Below are 20,772 nucleotides of genomic sequence, written 5' to 3'. Positions count from 1 at the left end.
TATAATTGGAAAAAAACAGTAAAGGGCAGGACTATCCATTTCCTGAGAGTTTATTGGTTAAAAGGAGACTTAGATAATATGTAAAAGTTCCTTTAGGCACATTAAAACATCAAAACCATACTATCTGAGCAACTTTATTGGTTGCTCCATTTGCCTTTCTAAATCCTAAAATGAAGACAGTGAGGATATTGAATGAGATCATTTCCCAGAGGGCTTTCCTCTTTACCCATCCTGGAGTGGGGACAAGCTTACTGGGAAACCCCAAGAGGTGAAACAGAGTGAGCAACATCTAGAGCACCTACAGTGGAAAATAAGAAATGACTATAAATGAATATGGGCACATTCTCATGGTCAGGTTTATACTATAGCAAGAAGATCAGTGAAGTTATCTGTACTTCTCTGCCCAAATTGCATTGTTAGAATCTCATTTGGCAGATCTGTTGATGGAGATCTGTTCCCTGTTGTGAATGAATAAAGCTCAGGTTACTGTGGCATATTTTTGGACATTTTGTTCATAAAAATCTCAAATATTCAGACTAAATAAGATTCCACTAGAACAGATTTCAATCAGATGACTTTGTGAATATATCAATATAGGTGATGAATATAAACATTACACTTTGGGATGGGAAACCTACCATTTCTCTGGAGAATTGGTTCCATTTCAAACTTCTGTTACTGTTAGGAAGCCTTATTTAGAGCATTAAGTTTAGATTCACCTTCCTGTACTGAAAATCAAGCATTCTGTTTCAATTTCTTTGTAATGATAGAACTTGAACTTCTATGCCTTTGATGGTGAACCTATGGCACACATGCCACAGGTGGCATGCAGAGCCATTTGTGCCAGCACATGAGCTGCAGGCAAATTTACCTTACTGGGCATGCGCGCATGCGTCACAGTTGATTTTCGGCCAGTTTGAGGCCTTTTTCGGCCTCCTAAAGGCTTGAGGAAGGCTTCTGCAGGCTTTGCAGGCTGAAAACTAGCCCTGTTTGGTCACTTCCTGTTTTTCCGAAAATACCAGAAGTGACGAAATGGGCCTAGTTTTTGGCCTGCAGAAGCCTTCTTCAAGCCTCTGGGAAGCTGAAAAAGGCCTCAAATTGGCCGAAAATCAGCCCTGAGGTGCAGTGCAGGTAAGAGGGTGGGGGGGTGGATGGGGATTGCATGCTCATGTGTAGGGACCATGGGGGGTGCACATTGCCTTCTGGGTGCTGGAAAATGAGTGCGAGCATGCAAGCATGCGCACAATTTTTGGCAAAGGAGCCCAAAAAGGTTAGCTACCATGCGATGTCCTTACAAATATCTCAGAATGCCATTATAATTTCTCTTCATTCCTCTCTAAACATTTCTAATACCTTTCATCTCTCCTTCTAGGTTATAATTTATTGCAGGGATCCCCAACCTTTTCGACGCCGCGGCCCGGTTCCGGCATCAGCTGGGCGCCGCGGCCCGGTTCCGGCGTCAGCTGGGCGCCGCCATCTTTTTTTGACGAAAAATCACTTCCGGTGGCGTCACGGAAGTGATTTTCGTCAAATAAGCGGCGCCAGCGCTTCTGGTGAGCTTTTTCGGGTAGAAATGGCTTTCTACCGGAAAAGCTCACCAAGCGCTGGCGCCGCCATCTTTTTGACGAAAAATTGCTTTTTTACCAAAAAGATGGCGGCGCCCAGCAACCAGCGGCCCGGTAAGGCTTGTTCAGCGGCCGGTGCACGTCCGCGGACCGGCGGTTGGGGACCCCTGATTTATTGCCCTCTGATTTTCATCAGTGACTCTCTGTGAATTTACTTTTTAAACTCCAAGAACTGGGCAAAACACTTCTGGGACTTTGACAACATGAAATAGAAGGCGTCTTATGATTTAAAAACTATGTTTTTGTGCATATAACCTAAAAATCATTTCCCCATTTTTGCAATTATTTTGCACAAATAACTTACATTTTCAATAAAAAAAATCTTCACAAATATTATTACTAATTGGTAAAATTATGGAGTTGAACATGTCAAGCCAAATACTTGCTCCTTGAAAAAACACAGGGCAAAGCATTAACTGTTAACAAACAGCTTTTTCGAGTTTTATTTATCTGGATTTTTTTCATCTGAACTTACAGCTTTACAGTGCTTCACAGCCCTCTCTAAGTGTTTTACAGAGTTAGCATATTGCTGACAACAATTTGGGTCCTCATTTTACCCACCTTGGAAGGATGGAAGGCTGAGTCAACCTTGAGCCTGGTGAGATTTGACCTGCCAAATTGCAGTCAGCAGAAGTAGCTTGCAGTACTGCACTCTAACCACTGTGCCAGCGAGGCTCATAGTGAAATGGCTATGTTTTTCCTACAATAAAGTATTTATTACTTGGTTAAATTTATTTGCTACCCATCTCCCTTTCCAAAACAACTCTGTAGTGTTATATATTTAAAGACTTCTTTATAATTAGAGCAACTCTGATACATAGCAGTATAAAAGAATTTCAATAATGCTACTTCTGGGACAATATTAGAGTTTTGCTTTAATTCATTGTGAGATAATAAATAGTGCTCACTTAGAAGGAGATATTTCTCTTTTTTTTCTATCTCATTTTTGTCTGTATAATTATATAGCTACTAAGTATGGTAAACACTATTTTACAACTAACAGTGGATTTATATATTAATACTTAATAATATATATGTGAGCAATTTATCCTTCAAAATATCATTGACATAGTTTTTGCTCGAATTAATAAATTAGATTATTAACCTGAAATATATTCCTATTCCAATATAGAGAGGTTTTTGCTATATTACTTTTGCTACATAGATGCCATTGGGGAAAAAAGGGTAACATTCTTGACTGCTTTATTAAAAACCTATGCTGAGAACAATCTAACCTTCTCTTTGTTGATATATCAACTGAAACAACAATTTTTAAAATGTAAGACGTTTATTTTCCTTTCATCAAGCATTTTCTACATACAGAACACTCACATATGTAGGATAGATCAGAAAAATGTAGAAGAGATGAACTAGTAAATCATAGAATAACAGGCTGTTCACAGAGTCTTTTATTTTGTAGTAATTACCATTATTATCACAATGGGGTAAATTGCTAAAAAGATTCGGAAGTGAGAAATTTAAAGTCATTTTTGTTGTTCAGTTAAGTCTATCTGCCAGTTTCCTTAATCTAAAGAGAAGTCTACTGTTTCATAGCCCAGGATACTAATGACACACAAGAAAATAGAAATTTCTGATTTCTAACTGTTAGAGAAAAATACAGTATTTGATTGTACTGAATAAAGTTTCAGTTTAATCATTTTAGGTACAGAAATCCAGTTTTTAAAATGATAATAATAGTCAATCCCCTATGTATTTCTTGAAAATCTGAAGAAAAAAAATACTAATGAGCAAGATTATTTTCTCCTTTTGTAGTGGTTACAATAATTCTAAATTTTAAAACCTGAATTGTTTCTATATAGACATACAAACAACATCCCTAAGTAAGTGGCAGTTTATAAACTAAAATAACCCAAATACCTTGAAATAGAAAGCTAATGGCAGTAATAGTTAAAAAACCACTTTTATCAACAGTACTGACAAAAGGTGTATATGATAGACATTGTACATGTAACAGTGATACTACCTAACAAGATGATGAAAATTTATTTCAGTGTACTGTACTTTTAGAGAGAAACTTGAAACATATAATATTATACACAACTAGGAGTAAGAAAGATTGAACTTGATGTGATTTACTTTTCAGTAGACATAGTATCATAGTACCATTTTTAAAGACTGGAGTTCTTTTCTTATTTAGGAATTATCTTGAATTCAGTGGAACTTACTTCTGAATAGACATATATTACTGTGTAAAGTGTATTATTAAGTAGATTGTTTTAAAATTAAGACATTTATTTTTTTGCCAATTTAAATAACCCTTTAGTATTGATTTTAAAATAAACATTTTCTCCTAAGCAGCTAGATATTATGTTTCTATTCAATAAAATTAAACTATACCATGTTGAAGTAACTGTTTTGTAGGTGGAAAAGTAAGAATTATAATATGAAGTTAACAAAATTGTAACCTTAAATTGTAATAAAAATAATCATATCTTCAAGCTGTAATAATAAAAATGATAGCACAAAATGTTGCAAATATACTTTTTCCTTTGACTTAAAACCATGCCTTAAAATCTGTGGACATGAAAAATTTTGAGATATTAAAAACTTTTCACAAGATAAAGAGAACTCATAACTACAAGAATACAATTACATGTTTTGTAGGCTTCAATTTCCTCATGAGACATTTCTGTTCAAGGCACAAAAATATCAAATAGTGGTCAGGACAGGGCATAGTGTTTTGATGTAAAAACCTAACTATGCACATTGTGTGCAATATTATAAATTCAATGAATCTGATTAACTGTTGTTGTTGCTGCTATTGCTGTTATGTGGCATCATTTTGACATCTATCCTATGTATTTATCTTAATATAACATTGTCACAAATTGTCCACTTTCCCTATGGAGATTACCAACAGTACATATTTCTCATAGTTTTCAGCATCTTTTATTTCACCAAAATTCCATTTTAGTCAACCACACAACATGTACAGAAGGGTCTAACATCTTTAATATAAAATAATGACAATTTGGAGAATGAAGATAAGTGCAATGTACTGTAAAACTATATCCACTTGGGTGTTATGTACTATGGTTCTTTATGCTTCTCCAACCCAAATTACTGTGTTTCCTCTCTCAACTTCAGTGATTTCACAATTAAGCTTATTTAATCGTCCATCTAGAATAAACAAGGATTCCTTGGAAGGTGTCATCAGGTACTGACCAAAGAGCCCACTGCCCTCAATTAATCGGTTCTTATTGTTCCAAGGCCATTCATCTGGTTTAAGAGGTTCCTTAAGATTCTTCACCATCTTCACTTTCCCAGAAGATAGTTCTACAAAAAGAACATCAGTCTGTGTACTAGAGCTACCAAAGACATTATATTGATGGGCTTCAGTAAATGATGGTTGGAAAGCCACATCAGATATGTGCAAGTTTGTGTGAATGTCAAAGGCATCTTGTATTTCTCCTCTTAGTGTAATTGTCTGGACCCTCATTAGACCTTTCACATCATCAATGCTGACTATGTAGTGACCATCTGGAGAAATATATGGAGATCCTGTTACATCACCATTATATCCAATAACTGAGTCAGTAACGCTATCTACTATTATTTGTGGTAGAATGGCTCCAGTGGTGTCAGGCTTACAGTTGACAAAATAATATCCTCCAAGATGTGTATATGCCAGAGTCTTTGGAACACAGTTGTAATCCTTTAAACTAATTGTCTTGATGTATGACATTGTTTCGAGATCAATTTTCTGGAGTATAGGCTCATCCTTGTGAAGAATAAATCCAAACCTAGATGAAACAGAAAACATTTTTATAAAGTTATAAGTTATATCCTATAGCAATTTAAACATTTGTACAGAAAGCATGTGTCTATATATAATTTAAAGATACATGATTTTTGTTTGTTCAAACCATGCAGCAAATGAATGGTATTTGGATATATGAAATCAAAATGTTTAGAAAAAAAAATCTCCTGTCTGCAATATTTTATACCTGTAATGATCAAATTATACAAGCAAGTTATTCTTCAGGATTGTAGACTTTCAGAAATACACTTAGAGCAATTTGGGTGTACTGGTTAAGATTCTTGCCTGAAACCATTCTATGCCTCCTTTAAATATGAAAGCCAGTTGGGTGACTTTGGATCACTAGCTTTTTCTTACCCTACCCCACCTGACACCATAGTTGTGATGATGAAAAAGACAGGAGTTTGGAATATTAGGTATGTCCATGCACTGAGAGGAATCGGTGGATGATAGATAAACAGATGATAGATAAAAAAATAATTCCACCTAAATATTACCAATTAATAAAACAAATTGTAGCTTTTTTGCAATGAAATTTTAATTCAAGAAGAATAAAGTATATTCTTGAAAGTGTACTTTCAATGTTAATTCAGGAATATGTTTACCATATAATTAGAGTGAAATGGTACAATGTTTTTAAGGCATATATTTCCAATGAGATTCGGTATAATTTAAACAAACCAACTTGCATAAGTTAGGAGAAATACACAACCTCAATGACTAATTTCCCGCTTTTCTCATGAGCAGGAAATGATGGTAATTATTATTATTTATATATTTATTCAATCCATATTTAAATTCAAGGAAGTTAAATTCCATAAATATTTAGGATTATGTCTTCTAACTGTTAATGCATGATGCATTATGTTCCAAAAGTATTTTTATACTTAAAAACTATTGATCTTGGAAATTTATGCTGTAAAGCATAGCATAATAAAGCATAGTATAGTAAGTAAGCTGTTAGTAAGAGAATTCTACTTTCCACTGTATAATATACCTGACAGTTAATGTAAGATTTATAGAAAATGTCAAATGACAATTGTATGGATTAGCTGAAATATATAATCAAACAATCAAAATGACAAAATTAGCAAATCATACTTGTTTGTCTCTAATATACAGAAGATAAATTGGACATCAGGTACATTTGTAGCCAGAGATGAAATCTTATAATTCCTCTTAGAGAAAAAAAAATAGAAGATCAGATTTCCTAAAATTGCTCATAATTAAGTAAATTGGAATGAAACTCTCTTGAATTCAAAAGAGTATCCTTTTGTTCTAAGACTCAAGTCCACTGACATTTAAGGTTTTGATTTATGTCTCGGTCCTTTTATCTTTTTCCCGTTTTCCTTTGTGTCCAAGTGATCTCAGTACAAGTAATTTAACAACTAATAATTATTTAAAACAAAATAATTATACATGCATAATTATTTTATTTAGATACAACACAAATTTTATTTTCATTGCCCTTTTTTATGACTGTTCACATTTTTAATTTCTAGCCCTTTGATCCTCCAGATTGAATTTATTTCTATTCATTCCTTGTACATCTTATGAATAGTGTCAATATTTTACAAAATAAAGACATGATGAAACTTGGATGTTACACTAGAAAAGACTGTAAGCCCAGATAGGGCTAGATATATTTTGAATGCCTGATTTTTATGTTATTTATTTGTATTTTTGCTCTATGAAATTCTGATAAAAGAAATATACAGGGAATTATTGAAAGTTAGACGAGAGAGATAATAAAGATCAGCTTTCGTAAAATGATGCTTCCAGTTACATGTGATTACAAATGTAATACATATGTAATATTTTTGGATTTTTTCTGTTCCACAATAGATCATATGTGATTAATAGCCATTTATTGCATTATTCAAGAAGGTTTGAGTATGTTAATACCAAGTGATTTTTTCTTCACATCCGACGCATTTCAAGGCAATTAAACACAAATAATCACAGTTAATTATTTATTTTGTGTATTGTTATTTTCTTAGGAAAATATGCTTTAAAAATATGGATTGAAACCAGTGATATTTGAATGACTACTGGAAGAATTTTATTATTAAGGATAAAATTGCAAAATTATTAATTTTGTGGATGCAATGAAATTTAGCATTTTCCTTTCTTTCAGTTTTAAGCCTTTAATGTAGTGCTTTTTTCTTTCATAGAAAATTGCCAAGAGTTAATGCATTATTAAAAAAATATTTTGAAACTGAAAATTTTCTCAAAAATAGAATTTTGAGAATTAATAAATAAATAAGGCAATAATGATTTTCTGGAACCATTAATGTATACTTTCCAACCCAGTAATGCTTAACATAAAGATGTACTATATTGGAAACCAGCAAAACAGAATTGTAGTTTAACTTTTTCAGAAAATGACCTTTTAATATTTGAGCTAGGACATTTGTGAGCCAATGTTTTCATTGCTGTCTGGCATTTGAGAACCTTGTAAAATATTATTGATTTGTACTGCTTCTTAAAAACTTATCTATAACCCATAGGGTGAACATAAGTTATACTCTTCATGGATCATCTTAAACATTTCAGTCTGTGATTGAATTGGCAAAGATTTCACTGTTCATCATGGTTAACAGTCTTCTGTTGCAGTTACAGCAAGTGTTACTTAAATGATTATTTTTAAGAAGTCTGTTCATGTTTTGGCTGGAATTGTAATTGAACCATTTTCAGAACCAGTAATCTGGTACTTTTCATAGAAGTTTAATTTTCAAAGTTTGCACAAATGTTTTTAATACTTATAATTATATGAAATTATCTGTGATGCCTAATTCTGATTAATAATTCAGTCTCTAGTAAAACAACAAATGATATAACAGAATATTTATACTTTTTGCTGCTGATTTATTATAAATAATAAACCACCAGCAAAATAGCATATTTAAATAGCATTATAAACAGCATATTTAATACAAAACTCTATTTCATGCAACTAGCTATCAGTGGCCATCCAAATTTAATACTCCATGACTAAAATGATGAGAGTTCTAATTCTCATGTCTTTTCCATACAATCATTTCATTCACAAAGCTTTTCATGGAATCACAAAATTATTTTTGACCATATTTTTCATGTGAAATAAATATGTGGATTCAACTCAAAATATATTGTACTAAGGTAAAACAGGTGAAAATGGTATAGGCAATTAAATACATCAAAATGTACCAAAAATGGCAAATGGCATTTTTTTGGTTCACTATTGCTTGTTGAACTGCAAAAGTAACACTTTTTCAAAAAGTAATCTAAGTATACAGTGTTTGTCTAAAAGATAGATTATGAACTTGCACTTAACAGCATTTCATGTAATACCTGACAATCCATATGTTGTGATTCTCATCCTTAGAAACAAAGTTTACAAAAATATTGAATTAACCTTGTTTCAGCTGGAAGTTTTCCTAGCAGAAACTAAAAATCAAGTCTAGGCCTGATTCTGAAAAACAAACCGGATGGAAAAAAAATATGATTCATCTGCTTCAAACATTGTTGTTTTACTGATATACACAAAGGGAAGGATCTATCTAAAGAGGAGTATCAGCAAAAGTAGTGAGGAAAATATGCTGTATAAATTTCAGGATAACATAGGAAAGAAAGAAATGGAAAGTAAATTGTTCAATTCTACTGACAAGCTAGATCTATAAAGCAAGGCTTCATCTGATAAGGTAGAAGAATTCAGAAAATGAAGACTCTATGTCTATGCACTTATACAGCTTCTACATTGTAACAAAAGGATACTACCTCACTCATTCATCTAATATCTAGTCCAGGACAAATTAATTGAGTTTAAATAAGACATCAATATCTTTATCTAGCATGCTTATCATAGCTGAGGATTCAGGGTATGATGAAGTTCTCCAGCTAAACTTGTTAAAATGTCAGCCTTAGGAGACATGAACCCAAGAATCACCTGTGGCTGATCAAACGTAGGGACAATCTGAACAGGTGTAACAATCAGAGGATGATGTAAGGATTCCAAGCCCTAATAGCCTTACTCTCTGCAAGTAGAGTAGAGAGCAGAACAGTGACAGTCACTGTGGTCTTTGCCAAATAGAGGGAGAAGCCTTCATAACTGAAGGCAGCTGGTTGCAGCCTGATTAAGAGGCAGTAAAGATCAATGCTCCTTTGATGTAAACATCTGTCAGATCTCCATCATCATATCTTGTGCATTCTGCTTATAAAACTCTGACCACTGAATTGGCTGACAAACAGGGTTGGGATTCAAATATTTTAACAACCGGTTCTGTGGGTGTGGCTTAGTTGGTGGGCATGGCGTGGTGGTCATGTTATTGGCTGGGCATGGCCAACTCAACATCACTCACATCGAGACACGCATCTCCTCGCCTGGCCTCTCATGACTGTGGGGGAGGCTGCAACAGTTGTAAGTGTGAAAAATGGTCATCAGTCACTTTTTTCAGTGCCATTGTAACTTTTTGAATGGTCACTCCACACAAGCAAAGTGCCAGCAAAGGAGGGGGAAAAAACTCCAGAGACGTTCCTGAGACAGGAAGTCTAGGCCTGCCAAGAATGTAATAAGGGTTAACGGAGAGGCAGTTTGTGTAAGCAACACCAGAATGTTTCCTTCCTGCCTTCCTTACAGGATTAGGCCAGTAATTTCTTCTAACAACCGGTTCTCCAAACTGCTTAGAATGTTAACAACCAGTTCTAGCGAATAGGTGCGAACTGGTAGAATCCCACCCCTGCTGACAAACCTGACCTGACTCTTTGAACTTTGGACTGATTATGCCTAAGGTGAAACCACTTAAGCAACCTTTCTTTTCCAGAAGCTCTGTTTCTATTTACATTCTTTCCCTTATGTGCTATTATCTCTTTAGTAAACTGCTAATCTACATAGCAACTGCATTTTAGCATGTAGTTCTCTTGAAGCGGGACAATATCTGAAAATCTTTTGTTCCACTCATTTTTCCTTAGAGTGTTCTGGGTTACTCTCAGCAGGATTGCCAGATGGAAGCCTGATAACACAAGGAGCAGGAAGCGGAATATATATTTAATTATTATCATAAACAATATTATAGCTAATATTGATTATGGTCTAGGCTTTCATAATAGGTATCAGTAGGACAGTACTGAGCTTGCTGCAGCTATGGTTGGCTTCAGTATTTTAAAGACCACAAAGTTGTACTGTTAATGTCAGATAATACAATTGTATTTCCATGGAAAATCATCTCTGCCTATTTGAATTATTATCTGATTTTGTTTTACTTGCATGGAGTTAGATATAGGTACCAGCAGGGGTGGGATCCGACAGGGTAACTACCAGTTCGGTGATTTACGAGGTTCAGTGATTTACAATGTGCTTCCCTGCATGCTACCGGCGCGGGCCTGTAAATCGTCATCAGCATGCTGCGTGCAGAGAATCAGCCTTTGAAAAAGACCTTTTTTCCTGCTTTTTTAACTGCAGCTGTGCCTCAAACGGCAGCTGAAGTTGAAAAATCAGGAAATAAAGGTCAGGTAAGAGCCCGGGTGGGCAAAAACATCAGCAGACATAGAACCGGTTCTATGTCTGCTGCTCTTCAGAGCTACCGGTTCTACAGAGGTGGACAGAACCAGTAGAAACCAACCACTGGGTACCAGGTAAAACCTCTGGCTTGTAAAATATTGTTTTGTTCATTTGTACTTCAGATTTGCTTTTCATGATTTATCTATTTATTTAGCTAGCAATATTATTGCTTAACTTCTGAATATCAATATTAGTAAGATCAATGTATCCATTTTTGTCATATTGACTCTTGACAAATGATCTTTTCTTTTATGTACACTGAGAGCACTTGCACCAAGACAAATTCCTTGTGTGTCCAATTACACTTGGCCAATAAAGACTTCTATTCTATTCTATTCTATTCTATTCTATTCTATTCTATTCTATTCTATTCTATTCTATTCTATTCTATTCTATTCTATTCTATATTCCAGTGCCTTCCATGAGTTTTTCTCCTTCTTACAAATTGTTGTAATTGTGGAAGAATAGATTGTGGAAGAATACATTTGTTTTGCATGTAGATATTTCAGATCACTAACACATCAGTGATGAAAGATAATTTATGTACCTGTTTTTAAATCACCGAATTGAACTAAGCATGCACTATTGTAGTGTGAATAACCATCTCAAAAATTAAATACTATTATTTTCCCAAAATATATATTTTTTAAATTCAGGTAGTTGCTCATTCTAATGAAGACAATTGTGGCTTCTATCACCACAACTAAAATTTACCATGTCAACCATGGATCTACCACTTTAACTCAAACTGACCATAACTAAAATTAATCAACCTCATTCCTATTGGATGAACCTCATTTATTTTGCGATGGGTTCCTTTTATGTGGGGTGCCTCATGGCCAACATTTTGTCTCTCCATACCTAGACCTAGACCTAGACCTAGACCTAGACCTACCTACCTACCTACCTACCTACCTACCTACCTACCTACCTACCTATCTATCTATCTATCTATCTATCTATCTATCTATCTATCTATCTATCTATCTATCTATCTATCTATCTATCTATCTATCTATCTATCTATCTATGAAGCCACTGGGGAAAGACATCCATAGGGTCATAAAGCACTATCATCAATATCAATACTGGATGATACCCCATCAGACATCTTAAAGCTGTAATAGTCAAGTAGCATCACCCATGTTCTTCCCCAATATCTGGAGGCTATGTGGACATGAATGGTTAAATCCAGGCTGAAAAAGCTGCAATGGATGCCAATGGGCTTCCAAGTACAGCTCAAGGTGCTGACTATGCTATCAACCATGACAAAGGGTCAGCTTAAACGAGGAAGCACCTATCTTCCATGGTCACAAACTTTTCTTAAGTCTTCTGGAGAGAAAGAGAGAGAGAGATCTTAAATGATAATTGTGTTGAAGGTTAGAAAAACACTAATGAAGGTGATCGCAAATCGGGAACTTAGATCAGAATGATGAAATGATGGAAATGCATTTTGACAAGAGAGTCTATTAAGAGCCTGATAAAATTTTGCTTTTTGCATAAGAAGATTACCAAAGATGTTAATACCCTATGAAATTGCTGAGGAATTAAGTGAATCAATAGGTTACACTTGCTTTCAGTGCAGTTCTGAAAGATGGAAGAACTCTACTTCGTCTCAGGATCTGACAAATCACACTCAGATTTTTTTTTATCTGGAAATAAGCTCATAATTTCTTATTCCTATAGGAAATGTGGTCTCCAGGCATATCTATATAGGTAATTACTGGTCAATGAAATTCTATGCTGCTGCTGTACTGTACTTTACTTATTTTTATTTTTACTTATTTATTAACATTGTTAAAATAGTAATTTTGGCAACAAAAAACCAAGGACTTGATGTTTTAATTTCCTCGTCCATAGGTGTTTTTTTTTTTTCCAGCTGTATTCTCAAAAAAGCCAAACTGATGACCAATGAAGCAGAATTATCATTTCAAATATTTTTGAAAAACATTTTAAATGAATGGTATTCAGAAAGACAGACTGTAACCTTGGGAGCTTTAGCTATTTATTCTTCCTTATTATACCTATTGAATCTAAACTTGGATCATTTTGGTCAGCTGAGTTATCTCTTCTATGCAATAGCTCATGCTTCAATTACTTTTATATTCCAGGAAAACTAACTTTAACCTATTGTAATTTCTTATGGGTCAATTCTTCTTTATCTTTACCCAGACTCTAATTATCTCAACACATTATCTCAGCAACTCTTAAAAACGTTCTCCAGGTGATTAAGGTTTTCTTCCAAAAGTATTATAGAAGAGCATTTACATGAGCATTTGTTGCAATGTACAGCTCTGTACGTTACTATTACAGTAGGGTCTTTGGTGAAAATGGTGTTAGACTTCTGGAAGAAGAGAAAGGAACTTGCCTCACTTTACATCGAGGGAGGGGTGTGTGGAGAGAGTTTCCTCCTTTAAATTCCTGGGATTCTATCTCAGTGAAGATCTCACCTGGAAAATCAACACAACCCAGGTGGCCAGAAAAGCCCAACAGAGACTCCATTTCTTTAGGGTCTTGCGAAAGAATAAAGTGGAACAACAACTGATGACTTCCTTTTACTGGTCCACAATAGAAAGCATCTTCTCATATTGCATTACAGTGCAGTATGCTGGCTTCACAGCCGTGGATAGAAAGACATTACAGAGGGTGATGAGCACAGCACGAAACATCGTGGGCTGTTCCCTGGTACCACTAGATGACCTTGCTAGGGCTCGCTGCCTTAGAAGAATGAGGAAAATTCTCAGGGATGACTCACATCCCGGTCAGCACTTCTTCACTCTCCTACCATTGGGTAGGAGATCTAGAAGTATAGCCAGCTGCACCAACAGGCTGAAGAACAGTTTCTACCTGTGGGCTGTCAGACTTCTGAATGGAAAATAACTTCATGTCAACATAGTATGATAGACTTGTGGGGCCGGCGTGTTGTGCAACACGGTCACATAATGTAATAAGATTGGGCCTGGGTTAGGGACTTCTGTCCTCACTGTGAGTTGTGTTGGGAGGGAGTGCACAAAGGGAGGCTCAGCCAATCTCATTGTACACATGTTGTACTCTGACAATAAAGGTAATAATAATAAAATGGAGTTTTCCATATTGGACTATTACACTTGAGAGGACAATCCACTTCAGTCACAGCCACACAGAAAATGCAGATTCCAGCAACCATCTCAGTTAAATCAAGCACCAAATTGCTCTTATTTCCCCCCACAAAATAGTAAGAGACTGTTTAAAAGAATAAAAATTTTAGAAGTGGTTTGCCACTGTAGAATTTTAATTAAAAAACAACTTCATGATTATACATGATCTTATCATGATGAATTATTTTAAATAATTTGATTTACAACTCCATAGAAAATTAGACTGTAACGTTCTAATAACTGTTCTTATTTATTTTTATTTTATTTTTATTTATTTGATTTGCCAATTGTTTACAAGATAATAAGTATAAGTGTATACATAGTTGTGAATACATGAAATGGGTACATATAAGAAAAATAAAAGAAGAATAAGAGAAACAATAGGACAGGGACGGTAGGCACGTTGGTGCGCTTATGCACGCCCCCTACAGACCTCTTAGGAAAGGGGTGAGGTCAATAGTAGACAGTCTAAGGTTAAAGTTTTTGGGGTTTGGGGAAGAAACTACAGAGTCGGGTAGAGTATTCCAGACATTGACCACTCTATTGCTGAAGTCGTATTTCCTGCAATCAAGTTTGGTGCGGTTAACTTTGAGTTTGTATCTATTGTGTGCTCTTGTGTTGTTATGGTTGAAGCTGAAGTATTCATTGACAGGTAGGACATTGCAATGTATGATTTTATATACCATGCTTAAATCAGACCGAAGACGGCATAATTCAAGAGTTAGTCCCATGGAAATCCAAGGGCCACATACACAGAATTATGTTGTAAAATAATTCAGGTTTATGATGATGCCGAAAGTGGTATTTAAAGATTTTCCAGAAAGTTAAGAATTGAAATCTGTCAAAATGTTTTTTTCTTCTAAATGAATTAGCAACATGCTTGTTTCCTTGTAGACTCATCTCCTGGAAATTACTTAGCTCCATCCATGGTTAATATCATCCTCTTTTATTTTATGTGCATTTTTATATTTCTTTAAAATTGTGACTATTTTTTTTTAATTCAGTACTATAAACTTCCCCAAGTCACTTTTATCTGAGACTGGCAGCTATACAAACATGATAAATTATAAATAGAGATAGCCTAAAATTTATTTTGGAACATTATCCTCTACATCTGAAGTTCTAATGAAAACGATAAGACAAAATTATTAAAACAATTATTTAAACAAACAAGACTTAACTTTGAAGATATTAAAGGAATTACATTTTAATTGTTTGTGAATTAATACATCCCCTATGACCAATAACAGTTTAGGCAAACAGAATGAGCTATTTCGTGAAATTAGAGAACAAGAAGATAAACAATTTTATAAGATATGGGACTTATTTTATCAATGGTTAGATAAAAAGACATGGTAATGAAATAGACTAGGAAATTTTATAATAGAAGACTAATAGATTGATAAAGAACATAATATAAAAATATATAACCATTGGACGAATGCATAATATAAATGTATCATAAAATCTAGAATATCTCGTATAAAATGATGGAATAATAGTTTAGTCAAATGAATGATTAATAACTGATAAATATGCAAGCATATGTTAGATTGACAATGTGAGAACCTATACAACCTATGAGTAAGGTCTATGAAAGGATAGCACAAAAGATTTGTAACCAACTGACACACTATATGACTGAAAGATGGTTTTATGTTTTTTATGTTTTGTCTGTATATGTTTGTCTTAAAAATAAAAAAGATCTATATATAATAAAATGAGCTATTTCACAGAAAGACTAATTAATTCTATTAAAACTCTAGGCTATCATACCAGTAAGATGATTGTTCATTCTTGTACATGTGAAAATAGCTGCTGTGTGATGTTCCGAACACCTGCTCAAACTGTTAAAGGAGCTAAAGATCAGGGATGGATATTTTACAATTACTTAATTTAACACTGCTTTGAAACACTGTATAACATAATTAGACTTTAATTTATTCCAATTATTTTACTTAAATTTATGAACTGTGGTGATGACTTCTAAAATATTTTTGGATATTCTTTTCTCTCTTATTCTACACAGAAATGGAATTGTTAAAACATACGTTCTTTGGGCATAATTGAGGACCTGTTGTTTTCACAGATATAGATTCAATTACTTTAATATAATACTTGTGATACTAAAGTAGTGCAAAATTAGAGATTATTCAACACAACGAGAAAATTCAACCAACTCTTTACCTATTTTTTTTTCTGTTCTTTTTCTTTAAACTCTTTCATTAATCCATACAGCACAGAATCCCCATAATGAGTTACTGTACATGCCCCCTCCACAAAAAGGATGAGGGCCGGATGCTTGGTTTGGCAGTAAAGGGGATTTTCTTGATTCCTGGCACACGTTTGCATGTTTGGGATGAACTCGGGGTTCCTTGCAGTGCAAAGACCCTGAGTACAAAGACCATGTAAATCTGCCCAGTTGGGGTAAGTTGTAGAGTTCTAAGCTCACCTTATATAAATCTATAATGTCAATTTCCAACTGGAGATTGACATACATAACTGTGACTTATTGCTCTCCTCAGCTATATGTGATCTTCTTGTCTGTCTGGATGGGAAGCAGAGGTTATTATGGCCTGACAAGCTGTAATAGGAACTAGACACTATGCTAAACACAGAAATTTAATGGTAAGATATTTTCATATTTTGAGCAAAAAATAGTCTTCTGCTTATTTACCTAAGCAAGCCAAGTCTCCTGCCTGCCTTCTTCTGCAAACTTTATGAATGAATGTTTTCAATTCCTTCCTTCTTAGGCTAGGAGGGAATGGCTTGAAATCATTCAGCAAGCTTTCATGATTAAGGTGAGATTAGAACCCCTGATTTTTAGTCTGATATTTAACCACCTTACCAAAAATTTGCTGTCTTATATAAGCACTATTATACCCAATAAACTATCTCATTTCAAAAACAAATACCTAAAGGTCACGTACATCTGGCATGATATATTGTAAGAATGTAGAAAATGTACAAAAACAATTTTGCAAGGAAAGCACTGAATAACTGAAGCAAGCAAACATGCATGGATCATAACAATATCATATCAATATTGTTTTAGAAATGGAAAAACATAGTTCAGAACTTTTATTTTCTAAAGTATTTGCTGGAACCTATGCTTTGTCATGCAGCCCACAAGAGATTTAAACTACCTCTCGTACCAATAATACCTTTTGTGCCCAGCATCTTCACTAGGCCCACTCTTTCTGTTTACAGTAATTTTCCTTGAGCAGTCCGAAAATTTAGCCTTCGCTTGGAGTTTCGTTTGCCCTTTTGCCAATATATTTTTATAGAAAAATTATACAGCTAGTTTTCCAAATGTAGATTCTAGCTAGAATGTCCCTTATTGCTGGATTGAAGCAAACAGCACAATGCAAATTCTTTCCGATTCAATTGCTTTTCATACAGTCTGTTATTTCTTCATCCTTGATAAAATCCATCCCCTTTCCCAACATACTTGATTTTTAAAAGGCATTTGTGGGCATTTTCCTCTACAAATAAATAAATATTTTCCCATTTTTGATTAATGCTGCATATCTTATTTGTACACACTTTTTCTCATTATAGATTTATATTTTAGTTGAAATCAAAAGGTGGACAAATGGATGGATTTTGACATATAATTGTGCTTTTATTCTTTAAAAGGTACCAGTTGCATAATTTGCAATAAAAATATTAACTAAGGTAGTGGTGCAGAATGAGCTGAAAGGCAATATATGAAAAATTATCTATTGTACTAGAGCAAGAAAATATGATGCTTTTTAATCTGAATCATGTTTACTCTGCTTTTTATGTTGAAGTGGGCACAATTTTGTTTCTTGTCATTTTTATATTATGGTGATTGGGAAAGAAGAAGAGAGCCATAGAAAAATACTGGCTTTATGTTTATATATATGGGAAGTTAAAATGTTTCTTAATAAAGTCTCTCTGTGTGTCAGAAATGCTGGATCTCAGAACTGGGAGATTTCCCTCTTGCTTATCATAATGGCAATTCAGAAGCTGACCTTACAGAAAAGAAGGTTACATTTCAAAATGTCATATTTAATATTCCTCAAGTATTTTCATGCTACTTCCATACTTCCAAAATCAATAATTTATGTTTTGCTATGAAGCTTTTATATTTTATTTTATATATATATATAAAATAAATCTGTATTCCTCACAGACGAACACAATACAAAAGCCTGATGATGGCAGATGAGATTCTGCCAAAACATTGCTACAACTTTAAAAGCACAACTATAATGACGTGGGAAAATACCCAAACAAAACTATATATATATATATATATATATATTTGTTTTCATAGATTTTCACGGGTACAGGTATGTAGGTCTAGATGTGTTCGGGTCTTTTCCCATGTAAGATTAAGAGTATTTTGGCGATGTTTCGGTGAGGTCCCACTCGCCATCTTCAGGCTGGTGCTTTCGGCTTGCACTGGCATGAAGCTGAAAGCACCAGCCTGAGGATGGCGAGTGGGACCTCGCCGAAACATCGCCAAGATACTCTTAATCTTACATGGGAAAAGACCCGAACGCACCTAGACATACATATATATGTATGTATGTATGTATGTATGTATGTATATGTATGGCATTCAGCTTTGTTTGGGTATTTTCCCACGTCATTGTAGTTGTGCTTTTAAAGTTGTAGCAACATTTCAGCAGAATCTCATCTGCCATCATCAGGCTTCCATACATGTAAGTACCATACATAAGAATACCATACATGTACAAAACTTAAGGATATATATATATATATATATATATATATATATATATATATATATATATATATATATATATATATATATATATATATATATATATATATATATATATATATATATAATATTATATATATATATATATATATATATAATAGATTTAGCTTTAGTAAAGATTAGTATTTTGTTTTCATAATTTTAACTCATTGTGAACAGCAATCAGATAATTTTGATGTCTTGTATCACTTATAATTAATTCAGTTCTTTAAATCTTTTGGTATTCTATTATTTTCTATGAGTGTCACATATGATAAGAGATATGTTTCACATGGTTATTATATTTTAAATTGAACTGTTTGAAAGAAAAGCTACATCTTCAGGCAGTCGCAAAATCTGCTTTCTTTTATAATAAGGGAATATTACATATTCTGTATTTTGTTGTGCAGTATTACTACCAAATGGAATCCAAACACTTGATCCAACATTGTGCCCTCAATTATTTATTAAAATAAAAAAAAAATATTTGTTGAACATGGATGTTTGCATTTTAATATCCTGTTTATTCTGGCATTTTCATCAATGATAGATGCTAGTTATAAATTGTCCTTGCTTACAGATTTTTATTAGCGTTTGTTATAATATAAAATACAATTGAAAATAAAGAGCGTAAAAGGGGTGATGTGTGTGCTAGATAAGAAAAAATAATAATGAAATGAAATAAAAAGTATAACGTGTGCCTGCCTTATGGAATATTTTCTCCCATCCCTTAAAGCAGGGGTCTTCAAACATGACAGCTTTAAGACTTGTGGACTTCAACTCCCAGAATTCATCCTCCAGTCTTGTTAGCTCAGGAATTCTGGGAGTTGAGTTTAGTTTACTTTATTGTCATTGCATGTCATACAACAAAACTGAACACCTTCTTCAGCGCACATCATGACCACGATCATGAAAATAAACACAAACACACATCCTTCACACATTGAACCGGAAACCCCCAACACCACACCAACACTGCACTATACTAGCACTGCACTAGAATTACTACACTGCACTACTAACACTGCACTAGAATTCAAAAGAGCTACTGCCCTGGGATAGAAGCTGTTTTTCAGCCTATTTTCCTTGTTTTTATTATCCTATACCGTCTGCCAGATGGTAATATTTTGAAAAAAGGGTTCCCAGGATGAGATAGATCTATGAGAATGTTTTGAACTTTCTTCAGGCAGCAGGAGCTATAAAGCTCTTCCAAAGAGGGGAGAGGGCAACCAATGATCTTCTGGGCAATGACGTTAACCCTTGGAGTGCTTTCCTATCTGCCACTGTGCAATTGGCAAACCATTCAGAGGTGCAGTATGTTAAAATGCTCTCTATGGTGCAGTGGTAGAAGGTCACCAGCAGTTTTCCATTCAGTTGTTGTTTTCCGAGAAGTCTGACAAGGGCTGCAATGTGGGCACCCCAGTCAGGTCCTCTTTTAGGGTAACACCCAGAAACTTAAAACTGGCCACTTGCTCCACTCGGTCTCCATTGATAAGCAAGGGCTGGATGTCTGATCTGTTCCTTCTATAATCCACTATAAGCTCCTTGGTCTTATTGGTGTTGAGGACCAAGTTATTGTCTCCACACCACGAAAGCAACCGGTCCACCTCATCTCGGTAGGCAGACTCATCCCCCTCACAGATAAATCCCACCACTCTTATATCATCTGCAAATTTAGCAATAGTATTACTAACATGAGTGGGAATGCAGTCATGCACATAAAGAGTATAGAGTAAGGTACTCAACACGCAACCCTGTGGTGTACCAGTGTTAAGAATAAGGGCTCAAGAGGTATGATTACCTAATCTGACCCTCTGTGAGTGGCCAGACAGGAAATCCATAATCCAAAGGCAGATTGAATTAAAAAGCCCAAGGTCCAGAAGTTTAGACACTAGTCTATGTGGAAGAATTGTGTTAAACACAGAACTAAAACC

General features: G+C 34.4%; 1 protein-coding gene across 6 annotated transcripts in view; it reads right to left on the bottom strand.

Moving 5' to 3' along the window:
- Positions 1–2,894: 2,894 nt before the first annotated feature.
- The window catches only part of FSTL5 (follistatin like 5), a 389,133-nt gene continuing 371,255 nt past the window's right edge, over positions 2,895–20,772 (bottom strand). For all 6 annotated transcript variants that reach the window (XM_087963650.1, XM_026675826.2, XM_087963651.1 and 3 more), the window contains one exon: positions 2,895–5,389. In XM_087963650.1, the coding sequence (XP_087819776.1) occupies positions 4,687–5,389 (703 nt within the window). In that variant the 3' untranslated portion in view covers positions 2,895–4,686. The remainder of the gene's footprint in view (positions 5,390–20,772) is intronic.

This window comes from Notechis scutatus, chromosome 4 (genome assembly GCF_049901735.1).
Source record: "Notechis scutatus isolate UNSWTSFEM ecotype Mainland chromosome 4, rNotScu1.2, whole genome shotgun sequence".
In the NCBI taxonomy this organism is placed as follows: domain Eukaryota; kingdom Metazoa; phylum Chordata; class Lepidosauria; order Squamata; family Elapidae; genus Notechis; species Notechis scutatus.
The sequence above is the reverse complement of the archived record's forward strand: the minus strand, read 5'-3'. Positions and strand labels throughout refer to the sequence as shown.